A 13,763-nucleotide genomic window follows, 5' to 3' on the forward strand; every position below is an offset into this window, starting at 1 on the left:
GTATCAGGATAAATGTTTTTTATTTCATGTGGGAAGAAAGAGCTCATCTCTTTTAAATCCTTGAATATAAATGCTGAGCTGCTCTTTCATCTGAGCCTACAGTCGCCCTTTGTTGGATGCAAATAACCAACACAGCCCAAACTCTACTAACTGAAAAAGAAAACATGGCAACACGCAGATTCCCATTGCACTCAGAAGAATTTACATATATTAGTGTTGCCAGAAAAAAAATCCCCCATAATGGACTTTGAAACAAGGTTTTAAACAGTGTGAATAGCCTCATCTTCATGATCCTGGTGCTCTCTTATCAAAACGATTATAGGTCAAGGGGGGTCACAGAGATGTGTGAAGGAAGAGCATTTTGGGGGGTGACAGAACTGTATTCACAAGTTTTCATGCTCACAGAGGACAATTTCAATTTCTCCATCTCCTATTCAAAGCTTTCCTTACCTCTCTTTTACCCTCTGCCCTCGTCTCTTATCGCTCATTCCCTCCTGAGTCTTTGTTTCATCTCCTACTTGCACTTCAGATTCCTTGGCACCGCTCAGAATTCTCTGTGCGCAGACCTTGCAGATCCCCAACACTTGTTTGAGTCAAGAGGAATTATCCCAGTGACTTCACCAAGCTCGTCCTACATTCTGACCCAGACTTCTCTTCATCTGGATGTGAAAATTCACTTTTTGCATGGAACACACTGGATACTGTCAATTGCACAACAGTGAGTATCCTATAGGATCAGGAGACATTTCTACTACAATCCCTGTACTTATATATCACAAACTAACCCAGGACCGTGGCACATTATTCATTTGTGCTCATTCTACTTAGTATGCAGAGCTGTAATTGGCACCAGCAGACAACAGCCATTTGTCAGCTGAGAAGTTACTCGTACTTCACCCTGAAAATGTTTGGGTGCACTCATATTTAGGGACAATTTACCCTCAAATAAGCACACTCATCTCCTGCTATCCCTGCCGTCTAGACACAGTACTAGGACATATTCTTTAGAGCAGGGGTTAGATGGATTGAGACTCCCTTGAGAGCCCTTCCCAGACTCTAATTGACTTGATCGTTAGGCAATTTTTCCTGATGTCCAACTTAAATATCTTTTTTGCTCAATTTCATCCTATCACTTCCAATTATGTCTGACTGAACTGCTCAAAACAATTCTCTTCTCTGCCTCCTGACAATGAAGATGCAGCACACGCATCTCTTACTAGCGCACCTTCGCTTTGGAATGTTTTGCCAATTTTGACTGCAGAGTTGGCATTTTATCCCCACTTTTTGCAGATGCCAAGGATATTTTATTACCCACAGAAAAAAACATAAGCCCATGAATGAGTGTAGTAAATACATGCTCTTCTCATTTTTTTTCCATAACTGAGACAAGTGGTAATTACAGTAAGAAAGCCTGAACGTAGCTAAATTACTTTATGCAAAGAGATGGTTTCAGTGACAACACGGACTCGGAAAGTCTCTCTTCCACTCTGTTTCTACAGTAATGTTCAAAATAATTGAGAAGATGAAGACAAAAGGAAATCAAAACATCTCTCAAAGGGAGAATACTGATAGAAAAGGAAAAGCTGTGTTTCTCCCAACAACTTATGAATCGTAGAATCACCAAGGTTGGAAAAGACCTACAAGATCATCCTGCTGCAGTGACACTGTGGCAGAAACAATGACTTTTCACTTAAGTTTCTCAAATATTGACAGTTCAAAAAGAACAACAGCTTGCTCTCAGCCACCTAAAATTTCAGCTCAAGATGTTTGATGACGACAAACTATACAGCAAAGTACTTCTTTATGTTCAGGATTTTTAGCAAGAACAGGCCGTTACGATCTCCTTGTCTCCTAAATCTGACAAAGAAGCCACAGGAGGAAGAGAGCTGCTGGAGAATGCTTGTGGATACAAATTGAATCCAAACACCTACAGAACAATGGACTCGTTACACAGGTGCACTGAACTAACGTGATCTGCAGAGCCAAGAGGAGGAAGTTGGCCCTCCAACAGTAGAAACTGAACCAGTGTTGCCTAAATAGCGCATTACTGACAATAGTTTCACTGAGACATTCTGCTCATGCCTGCAAGAATGGCTATATTCCACAGACTGACTGACTCTGACAGGCCTCTGAGCTGCAAGGATACGAGGCCATGAAGAAAATTTTGCTGTTTTCCAGGGGATAAGAATTAACCTAAGAGTGCAGAAATCTCCACAGAAGTGGAGTTGCTGGAGACAGCTCTGCTATGCCTTTGCAGCTCTCTGGTGAAGCTGCAAAACCTCCCAGGCTGAGATCGTGTATTGGTACTAGTCTTTTTTTCCTGAATTCCACTTACATAACCAAGATGTAAAGTGAAAATACGTATTTTAATGTATGACTAGAAGAGTTATGTGAAAGAAATTACACGCACAACCAGCCAGTTTTGTGCCCAAATATACACAGACCATCTGAATGTGTGCTTTCACAATATATTTTCATTAACAGTGGGGATATATTGAGTGCACAGAATGTAAGCTTTCTGTTATGACACATAATTTCAAATAATAAAATGAGTTAATTTGAAAATTCAAAGCAAAGGGAGCTATATGTGTTTGGAAGAGGCCAGTCAGTTTGTTAGGTTCATTGTATGTAGGTTGCTCCAAAAGTAACACCTCCTGTTTATTTCCATGGAAACTACAACAGATACAAAGAGCACAATAACACTTCTCAATAGAGCAAATCCTCAGCTACAAAATACTATTTTCCAACACAGTTATCACCATTAGCTATGCACTTTCATTAGCGATGAACAAGAGCCTGCATGCGGCGCTCGTAAAAATCTGCACCAGCAGAGCTGACCACTGTCACTGTCACTGTCACCACTGCTGAAACGCACCACCCATTGCTTCACTGTGCTCACAGCCACTGCTTGGCCTCCATAAACATTCAGCAAGCATCGCTAAATGCCAGTCGTGCCATTTTTTCTGCGTGGAGGAATTCAATGACACACCTTTGCTTCACACGCACTTCCATATCAGATGTCATTTTGTCAGACTGTCCCTCTGCTGCCACCTGTCTCGCAGCAACAAAACATAACAGAATATTGGTGGGAAGCTTCAGCCTCTACCGCCATACCACCAACATCTGGTGGTATGATGCAGGCCAACATAACAAAACAGGAGATATTATTTGCGGAGTGGCTGCTGTAGATTCTCATCACTAATGAATCCCAACTGCATTCTATTTGGGGAATTTAATGTTAAAACCACTGAGGCAGTTCTCTTAACAGTAGTCAGGAATCAATAGAGAGGCACTTGAATCAGCAATTTCCTGACTGCCAATCTCATAAGTGCTGTAATACGATTTTGAGCAAAGGCCACAAAATTAACAATTTGATTTATAAGCTGACATTGACAACAAGGTGAATGACAATGTCCCAGTGAAGATACTGAGCTTTGCCCATATACAAGTCCTTAATTTCAGCCACTTGTCCTACCTGGCCAAGCTGTTCACAAGCTGTTTGATACTCAGCTCTCTGACAAAGGTCTTTCACACGCTGGTATTTGGGTAGAAAGTTTTCTTCTTGGGCATCTACCTTCTCATTTTCCCTCTTATGCAGCAGTTTACTGGAGTGGGAAAAAAAACCATTTATTTTTGCATTAATTCTAAGCTATGCATACAGTTAACTGAAAAAAGGCCGAGAGAAGTACACCATCTGCCAGAACCCCAGCATTGCTGTTGGCCAAAACTTAATAGCTCACTAGAAACTAGTCCTTATCATCATCTCTCATAACACACACATTATTTATATCATCCTCAGGGAGCATACAAAACCACACAGAACTGGGACAGTGTGTTGCACATCTGATTGACAGGGCAATAACAACAGTCCATCATATCTTCCTCACTACTGCATGGCTGCACTTTGCAAAACCTTCATGTCAAGTGTTACTTATGAAGGCAGAGGCACAGAGGGAATGGCCAGCAGACGAGCAAATAGAGACAAAAGGTTATTCTTACTTCCATGATTTAAGAAGGAAGGTGGGGGGTAGCAGTTAAAAAGGAAAATGAGATGCCTTTCCATCTCCCAGTCCAAGTAAAACTCCTCTTCCCCCTCCCCAGTAGCATATTTATGCAGGCTGTAGGCAAAGGCCATACATTCCCTCCTATCACACAATCACTACCATTAAGCACGCTGCAGCCATGTTCCTGCTGGCAGAGCTAATGGCTTTAGGTCTGCAGTAGAGTGCTGCTTTGGCTCTAGCTACTCAGTATCCTTCTATTTAAAAAGATTGAGCTTTGTGATTAACGCTTTCCTTACCCCCTCTCCACTAGGAATGAGTCTCTCCACACCTTCATCTTTTTCTTTAAATGGAACCTGGTAGGAGATGAGGAGAGAAAGAAACAATTTATTTCCACAAAAAGCAGTGATCAAATCATGTCCCAGTTTCCTCTCCCACCCCCAATTCAGAGGAGAAGCACTACAATAACCTCTCAGGGGGACATGCAGCTTTACGAAGCAGGCACATATGCCTCTCCAGTGCAAATCACGAACAAACACAGCACAGATTTGTTCTCACAGGGACAAAATCCACAACAGATTCACAGAGTACAACTATTTAAACATAAGCACTTTTAAGGCACAAGGGATTAACTGAATTGTCCTTGATCACAAAGGATCCAAATTAAATCAGGATTTCCTGAACCCAGTTCGGACTCTTAACCACCCTCAAAGTATCCTATTCTAAAGCAGCTGCTCCTTCCCCCCGCCCCCCGTCTCCACCCCACTACTTAGAAAGCAAATCCTTTTTCCTTTTTCTTTTATACTGCTGCTGGTTTCCTCTAGCAGCAATCCAGTCCAATTCTCTCTTCCCCGGTCTTTTACCAATGAAAGTATTGCTGGAAGGTCTCAAATATGAAATTCTGAATGCTAGTCTGCCATTACAGTCTGATACACAACCAACCTTTTCAACTCAATTATTCTACAGTTTACTCAAAATGAAAGGCTCTGCTACAAATGGTGGCACAAAGATATTTAAAATCTATGATTCAAACAGGTAAAGACATTGAGTGGCCCCCACTCACGGCTACACATACTACTGTTACTACATCCAGATGCCATGTGTCACATAGCTAACTTGACAACATCTGACACAATGAAAATTGTCAGCCATGTATTGTCAAATATCTTCAGATTTTCCTATGAATACTGTACTCCTTGATAATAGTTTTATTAGTTTTCCTTTAAATACACTGCATGTTGATGAATACTTCCTTTAATTTCCTGTGCAAACACATTTTTACCTGCACATTTTCTTTTCTTACCTATTCACTGGTCTCTCAGAATCCAGAAGTTTTAGAATAGATTTACCATCCATATCAGACGGAATATCCAAGCCGGCAATATCTAGAATCGTCGGTGCGAGATCAATATTCAACACAATGTGAGGATTCCTGTAAAAACATGTACAGGAATGTGATTTAAAGTATGTGCAATGACACCAAGCAACTACAGCAACTACAGCTCTTCCACAGAGACCACGGATCTAAAAAAGCTTATTTTGTGATGCAAATGCTGTGAAATTCCATGAAAGGAATTAAGATGTAAAACATAGGTAAGTTGTGCAACCTCAAAAGGGACTAATATAAAGATTTAAAACTTAAGCACAAAGCATTTTTGAGAATGTAATTCTCAAACTCTCTCTCAGAATGCGAAGTAGTTCAGATGGCAAAGTTGGTAATTATCGCAAAAGAAGTTTGAAAGTCTTTCAGAACATGAGAAAGCATTGGATACCATTGTCTTACAGCATCTAAGTGTCTGCCAAATATGCTGATTACTTGATTAAAAGGTATATCTGGCAAGTAGCACGTGCTTTATCTGTTTCAAAAAATGGCATGGAAGTGAGTACTGTAGCTCATACCACAGTAAGCGTGTTCTGATAAGAACATGAGGAGAAATACATTGCCAGATACTACAGCGAGTAACTGAAAGCTGCTGTTAACGTAGCGTCTGTGACAGAAAATGGGAAAGCAATTATGGAGAGGAAAAAAAGAGAAAATTTAAGTTGAAGATGTTGTTTTATAATATCAGCCTTCCCAAATTCACAGCTATCCATCCTGCAAACACTCAGAAACAGCACTGACTCTCCAAGCTGAGCGTGTTTGCCATGCCCTGTTTCTTAGCAAAGCACTGGCATATGCTTCTCAGCCACCACAGTTCACAGGGCACTGTTTGAACCTAAACTCACTTAAAATTCAGTTCAAACATTGGCATCAACTCCAGAGAAGTACAGACAGCTCCCATCTCCAAATCCCTTGAAATGCCACAGCCAAATACGAGTGTGTTCATGGGTCAGAGCATCTAGTTGCACAGTCCAGCATTCCAGCTGAAAGAATACTCACATTTCTATCACGTGACTTGCTTTTCCTACGGGCCTAGTTCTGCTGAACTGCTTGAAGTCTATGTAGCACCTTAAAAGCTTAGTTCAAATACATCTATGAAGTAGTCATCTTATTATTCACAACATTGCACATAGCTTATCAGCTGCATTTCTTTTAAAACAAATACACTGGCTGGCAGGCAATTTTTAAAAGCTGGGAAAAAAGGGAAAGTGAACATATTGCAATAGAGACAATCTTCAACAGCACTGAACATAAAGAACGACCGTGCTATGAACCACAGGCACAAAAGAAGGACTGGGACCAGATGGGCTGCTGTACATGTATGTCAGTGCAAAATTTTAGCTCAAAAAACAAGACAGAAGAAAGCTGCTAAATTCACACTAATTAATGAGATACCATTTAAAAATTACCACATTTTTGAACAAGCAAGCAAACAGGCACTGACAAGATGATGAATTAAACTGATGTACCTAATTTGATTTTAATTACTAATAATTGTGATGTAGCATATTTGGTAATAGAAATGAGAACTTCGTAATGACTTGCAGCAGTGACTGCTATTAAATCTTGGTTGGTATCAAAAGGGAGTCATGGCAATTACTCTGCAGGGAAAAGAAAGTTCACAGAAAACACAAATGATTGAGGCTGTAACATTTGAAGAAAATCAGGCTGAAAGGAAGGATCAATTTATTATCTGATATATTCCCCCCTCCAAGCTATTTTATCCTTTTCTTCCCATTTGTCGTACAGTGATGGGCTCTGTTTTGCCAGACTCTGTCAGGCTAACTCTTCAGATTCTAAAATAAATATATTTTCATCCTTAGGGATCACTCAAAAACAAAATTCAGCGGGAAGATTTCACAAGTTTTACCAGTCTAGGTGTGAAGATCTTTGGACTAAAGCAGACGAGGGCTGGCTGGCCTCAAGCATTGCACATTGTAGAAACACTAGCTTACTCTGCTTTGGCCATATTAGCATTGCTGCTTTATTGAGACCAAAACCTGCAGTTGATGGGAAATACAGTACATTTGTAAGAGGCTAATCCAGCTCTGTGGAAAGTCTCTGCTGCTGCAGACAAACCTCCTTCAGTGCTGGAGCGGTATGTTTAATTCCACCTATGGAATTCCTCCCCTACAGTGCAGTCTGTTGTGTAGGCAGCCCCTCACCTGATTTGAAACCAAGAGGCAGCTTTGACAGTGCAACTTTTCTTACCATTTAGCACTACAGGAAGTGATCCCAGTAGAGCAAGATTTTCAAAACATTCAACTGTACCTGTTATCCAAATTACAGAATTTCATAGCATCACTTTTGGCAGAGTATTGGATCTTCTGCATAGGACATGTGTCTGTCACAGAGTCTCTGATGCACTCACTGGCCACCCAGATCTTTATCCTTCAGAACACTCCTGCTCCCCTGCCTGCGTCTTTTTCTCTTCCTAGTCTTCTCTATTCTAAATTCTCTTTGCTCTCCTACTCTCAAACTCATGCGTTCAGACTTTCTCCCTTACGTCACCTTCCCTTAGACCAACCTCCTACTCCTCTACAAAACGCACTCCCTCTTCTTTCCCTGGTAATGTTACTCATTCACATTCTTCTGATTAAGTCATGTGCTTCACAGAGTTGTTTAGTGTTAACTTCAACACAACACCAAAGAAATAATAAAAACCCCTAAGATTTTCAGTACCTCACAACTTCAACTGAAATCAGTAGTTGAACACTTGGTGCTAAAAATCAAATCGTGCCCAACATTCAGTTTGCAGCTAACTATGAGAACTGTTTATTTCACATGCATAATTACTGTAAATAAGTATACATATACACTGCGACATCTACAGAATTTAACAGTTTTGTGCCTTCTCATAATTGGAATCAGTGAATTTAACTAGTAAATGGAACAAGGTTTATTCATAACTATTTGCTGCTGGATTATGTGTTAGATCTGTTCTTCTGCTGTAATGAAAAAATGGTTTGTGGAAGACTGTGTATGTTAATTATGCTAAAACATGCACATTTATATCAATAAAAAGCAGCAAATTATGGCACTCTGTCCAAAATCATTACTTAAGTACAAATATTTGCTATTGAAATAATTGCTTAGAAAGTGTATTTACATAATTTCTTAGCTGATCAAAGCTACCTATTTAATTAACAGTCGTATTCGGCATGCTTGTATGAATCTGACAAACAACTCTAACCATGTAATCTCAAAGGATGAACCAGAGAGAGTCTGTGGATGATAATTGTGGATAAACTATTACATACATTCGTCTTCATAAGCTGAAACAAATGACTTCAGTAAGAGATTTAATTAACGTCTGGCAACAATAATCTACTGTAGCAGTGAACATTATACCATACATGTTTTACCTTGAAAGTGTTACAGATGTGTGTAATATTTGCATTCCTCTAAAGAAGACACATAAACGTTTCCTAGAATGGACCCATTTCCAAGTGGGTTTTTCAGCTACATCCATAAAAGCGCAGCGGCTTGTGCTGCACACCTATGCAGCCACATGGTAATGGTAAAAACTGCTTGACCCTGTTATACCAGCATGTGCTCTCAATGCTGCTAAGACTTATTTTGCTGCCAAAGATGAGCAGGAAGTCAGTCACAATGTGCAGCATTTTGTGCCCCCTCTTGTATGCCAGGTCAGTATGACTAGAGATCTGAACGAAGAATTTTTCTGGTTGCTACATATACGCATACACACACAATAGAGAAGAACTTACAAGGACCCAGCCTCCACATTTGGCCCTCGGACATAGAAAGGAACTCTGATATCAAACTCATACGGCATGGATTTTCCCTTCACCAGCCCAAACTGTCCAATATGATAACCATGATCTGCGGTGTATATTATGTACGTATTGTCCAGTTCACCAGTTTCAACCAACGTATTGTAAATCTGAAAAAAAGCAAAACAAAACACGGTATTTGTTTCACTGAGATGTACTATATACGGATATTGGGGATGATTTTCAGTCTATGTGTAATCTACAAATAACAGCAGCTCAGGATGCCACCGAGTTATCACAATGATCTATTCCAAATAATCTATAATCACAAACAATTTACTGATTGAATATTGTGGCTATATATTACAAGGCAGATCCCCATTTTCCGCTTTTAGGTAGACACATTAACATCCCATAGTTTCAAAAGTGCTCGGGTTCAGCATTTTGCAGGAGAATTGTCAAAATAGCATTAAGTACATTTTTGTATTTGATGTTACTTTGATAACAGAGATGAGAGTTTCAAGGTGATGAGCATTTCTGAAATTCTCTCTCCACCTTTATCTTTTCCCGTCAGCAAGCAATTCTAATAAAATGACAGCATTTTGCATCTCACACTTCTTTTAGCAACACTTAACGATCTTGCCTTCAGACAAATGAGTCCTCATTATCCAGAATATCTGCAAAATCTCTTCCAGATAAACACCACTCAATCTTACGAGCCAGACAACTAACATAGCATTCTCTTAATTTTCTATTTGTGGTTTCTTCTATTGATTTATATGAGAATCTTTTTGTGAAATGTACCAACTTAAGCACCACAGATCAATTTTTATTGTAGTATTTTCACTTGCCAAGGTCCTAAAATGGTGAGGCACTGCCTAAGTCGTGTCTTACACATTTCAAGACAAAACAGCACTGAAAAAAACAAACTCTTTTATTAATTTTTTGTTGTTGTTGCTATTTTCACTTTCTTTAACATTGAAAGACCGTTAGATGCACACAATTCAGTTGAAAAGATCAGACCAATTTGGGGATTACAACTAAAAGCAACCCAACCTATTTTGCCTGCAGTGAAATATGCATATTGAATTAATCCAAAGTCAAACCATTTTGCTAAACAGAAAAACAAAATATTGTAGGAAAATAGATAATCTCCCCTAATACTGTTATCTGGTGCATCTAAGCAGGTTCATTAACCTGGAGTAGAGACCACACTTGCCTGAATCAGTAATTATAAGTCATTACCAACAAGTTCATGCAATGGCACCCAGATAACCTCATCTTCGCCTTCCAGGACTCCTCTTATTTTATGCTCTACCATTTTGATTAAGAATGCCAAGAGATAAGCAGAAAATTGCAACACCTTTAAATCTGCCTTCTTACAACAAACCCATTCTTTCTCACAGTAGCTTTTAGCTAATTCAGATATATCAGTTCAAAGTTCCCATTGTTACATAAAGCAGATTTAATTTTAAAAGAAAATAGAAATCTACTTATATACTTAAGTACTTTTAGCATTTAACATCCTAGGTGTGATTTATCATGAGATTGTTCCAGTTACAACTGTTGCAGCACTTTTTTCTTTAAATCTTTTTTAATTTTCTGAATTCTCCCAGAAACCCTCTGTTACAGCACCAAAATAAGTCCACTATCACGTACATATTTTCAACAGGCTGTACGATGGCTTTTCAGTATTAGAACATATATTTTTAAAGTTTAGGATTAACATTTTTTTCCAGTAATGTGTCTACAGCAACAAATTATCTCACTCGGAACATCCAGCTATTAAAATACTGAAACAGCCCTTCCCCTCTTACCTGCACATGCATCATAGTTTGAAGCTTAACTCAAGAAACAAGCCCATCTTAACCTGAAAAGCATGGCTAATCTTACCATCTCCATAGAATCATCCACAGACATGAGTGTTTGAAGGCGCTTTCTCTGTAACATGTTAGTGAACTCCATGTGTATAGGTTTCATGGGACCCGTATACCTCATTATCCAGTGCTTGTCTGGGTTTGGAGCATAGTTATAGCTAGGAGTGCTGAGAAGCAAAGAGAAAAGTAGAATATCTTAGCAATGCAGAAAAAAAAAAGAAACAATGTATAAGAATAATTTCTATTTGATCAATACTACAGAACTTACTCTCTGAGGTACACAAGAAAATATTAGATTGAGTTCGGAAGAGTTTTGTTCTTTTTGTTCTATATATGAGATAGGAGAAAACTCCGTGGGGAATAAAACCTATTAAAAGAGTAATCATTGTTTCTGCAGTGTCATCAGACTAACACAGATATTTTTCAAGGCCAGGACACCAGCCTCAGAAGTCTAACTTCACAACTGAGATGTGTTAGGAGACATTATCAGGTCAAAAAGCATGTACTATCGGATGAGTTTCTACTCATGTAATTAATGGCTTTGCTTTCATTCTGCCCACATTAGTACAGTGCAAGCTGTTTAACAATAACTATAAAACTTGTTGAGAAGCTACTGCTATGCTTTTTTAGCAGCTTTTTTCAATTTAACACAACTGGCTACTTTCATACTTCAGCACTCGTGTACCCAGAGGAGCAGAGGCACCCTACCTGGTGGTATCAAACTGCATGTGAGCTCATGGCAAGCAGAAGTGGATATATAGCCAGATTTTAAAGACCTGCCAAAAAAAGCAGGAGTGAGGGGAAATAGGACTGTATTTTGTCAATACTTTCAAGCCACCAACTCATTTGCAATCATAAGAAACTTTCAAATTCCAATGAGTTCAAACTAAAACCAGATTAATTAAGCTTCTTTGTAAAAATCCCAAGAGCTGGATTCAATATCCTCCTGGAGTCTCACAGCCCCTTCGAATACTCATAATCTTGTAACCATCAAAGTGATGAGGAGAAATACCACTGACTGTCCATTATTTCATGTAATTAGCAGTTTCAGAAATTGCTCTTCCATTCATAATTATATCACCCTAAGTTAGCCGGATCTAAATAAAAGACTTATTTTGGTATACCATTATCATGATGTTGACTCTTTGGATCACCAGCTCACTTCAAAGTTGTATTTCTAGCTTATATTTACAACAAATACTATTTTTATCTACCATAAATATTCTTAAAAAGTTTTTTTTATTACCTAAGACTAAGAACCACTTTTGTCAGTTTCTTCACGTCCTGCTTCAAACACATCTCAGACAGAGTCGAAAACATGAGAAATTACTTTTCCTAAATGATTTTCCTTTTTTCATTCAAAGCAATAAACTCTATGCAAAAGTGCAAGCTAAGAGGGTGACACAGGAATTCAGGAAAAAAATAGCAGATACTCAGCTGTTTTCTTCTTCCCAAACACGATTTCCTGACAAACTCAACTCCTGCTTGGCAAATACCTACTCTGTCATTTTTGTGTGTGCAACAGAGCAGCAGGGTAAGTTATTAAGATAAACAATAGTAATATAAACTGAAACTTCTCCTTGAAGTAAGTGTTTCTAATGTGAAACACTTATTTATTTGAATATGACAGGTAATCTTAAGTTTTAACATAAATATGAAATTAATAATCTGACAGTGAAATGTATTATGCAGAAGGCCTTTGTTAGATGCTATCTGAAGAACGTGTGTAGGTGGCGAATGGAAGCTTCTTCATATAGAAAGGAAAGGGCTGGCGTTTATTCTCTGTGTATTGTTAATAGCCTCTTGAATTTCAGAATGTTATTGTGGCTGAAATAATGACATTGCTCCTTTGAAAATGCTGACAGTTATGGAAACTGTTGCTATGTGATGCCCAGAATGAATCAAAAATGCTTGGCAAACTCCTTTTCAGCTTACTTTGTGATTTCCTGGCTGATTTGAAACCTCCCGCTGTTTAATCCAACCAAAGCCCATGATTTTCTTTGATTACTACTAATGTAACTCTCTTACACTTAACAGATTTGTCCGTCTTATAGGAAAAATGAATGCACAAATGGAACGTTCCTAGAAGTTGGTTAAGATAAACTCTTCAAGTGTACTCGGATGATAAATCCAAGTCTGACTGCATTTGACCTTGGAAAAGGTGGGTGGTAAAGTGTACCTTCTACAAAGATAACATTTCTGATCACTGTCAAACTGCCAAACTGTGGCATTCTCTGCAGCTATCAGTACAGGCAGTAAAAAATGAGAACTGGCCACACAGCCTACAGATTTGCTTACTGAATGCTGATTGATGAGGATAAATTTCATATCAGACTAGAAACGCACACAAAAAGGAGTTCTACAGAAACAGGATGGCGACTGTGGCATAGAGTAGAACACTCACGCCAGCTAGTACATTTAACAATAAAAGCATGAGAACAACAGCATAAATTAGCAACAGAAATAAGTACTGGGGATCTCAAGCAAAGACGCACGCTGATTGTCAGTCTAAGCTAATATAAAAAGTTAGCGGCATGGATTTTAAGAATGCTAGACAGTGCAATGTGTCCAGCATAAGCATTACAGTTACATCTTCTCTCTGTGGCTGTAGCTTAAGAATCTGCATGCAGACGTCGATGGTGCTGACACAAGCAGAGGTACAAAGCCATGCTACGTGGTGTATTGCCTTCTGATTTCAGGGCTGGGCAAAGACTTTGTTCACGTTATTGCTTTAGGGCAATTCATAAGAACTGTTCTGATCTTTCTCTGC

The 13,763-nt window shown here is 38.9% G+C and overlaps 1 protein-coding gene across 6 annotated transcripts in view; it reads right to left on the reverse strand.

Moving 5' to 3' along the window:
- SULF2 (sulfatase 2) overlaps positions 1 to 13,763 on the reverse strand; it is a 145,734-nt gene that overhangs the window by 23,564 nt on the left and 108,407 nt on the right. For all 6 annotated transcript variants that reach the window (XM_021417155.1, XM_021417156.1, XM_021417154.1 and 3 more), the window contains 5 exons: positions 11,010 to 11,160; positions 9,111 to 9,286; positions 5,305 to 5,433; positions 4,301 to 4,357; positions 3,476 to 3,605 (listed from right to left, as the gene is read on the reverse strand). In XM_021417155.1, the coding sequence (XP_021272830.1) occupies positions 3,476 to 3,605; positions 4,301 to 4,357; positions 5,305 to 5,433; positions 9,111 to 9,286; positions 11,010 to 11,160 (643 nt within the window). The remainder of the gene's footprint in view (positions 1 to 3,475; positions 3,606 to 4,300; positions 4,358 to 5,304; positions 5,434 to 9,110; positions 9,287 to 11,009; positions 11,161 to 13,763) is intronic.

The sequence above is a fragment of the Numida meleagris genome, chromosome 19 (assembly GCF_002078875.1).
Source record: "Numida meleagris isolate 19003 breed g44 Domestic line chromosome 19, NumMel1.0, whole genome shotgun sequence".
NCBI classification, from domain to species: Eukaryota; Metazoa; Chordata; class Aves; order Galliformes; family Numididae; genus Numida; species Numida meleagris.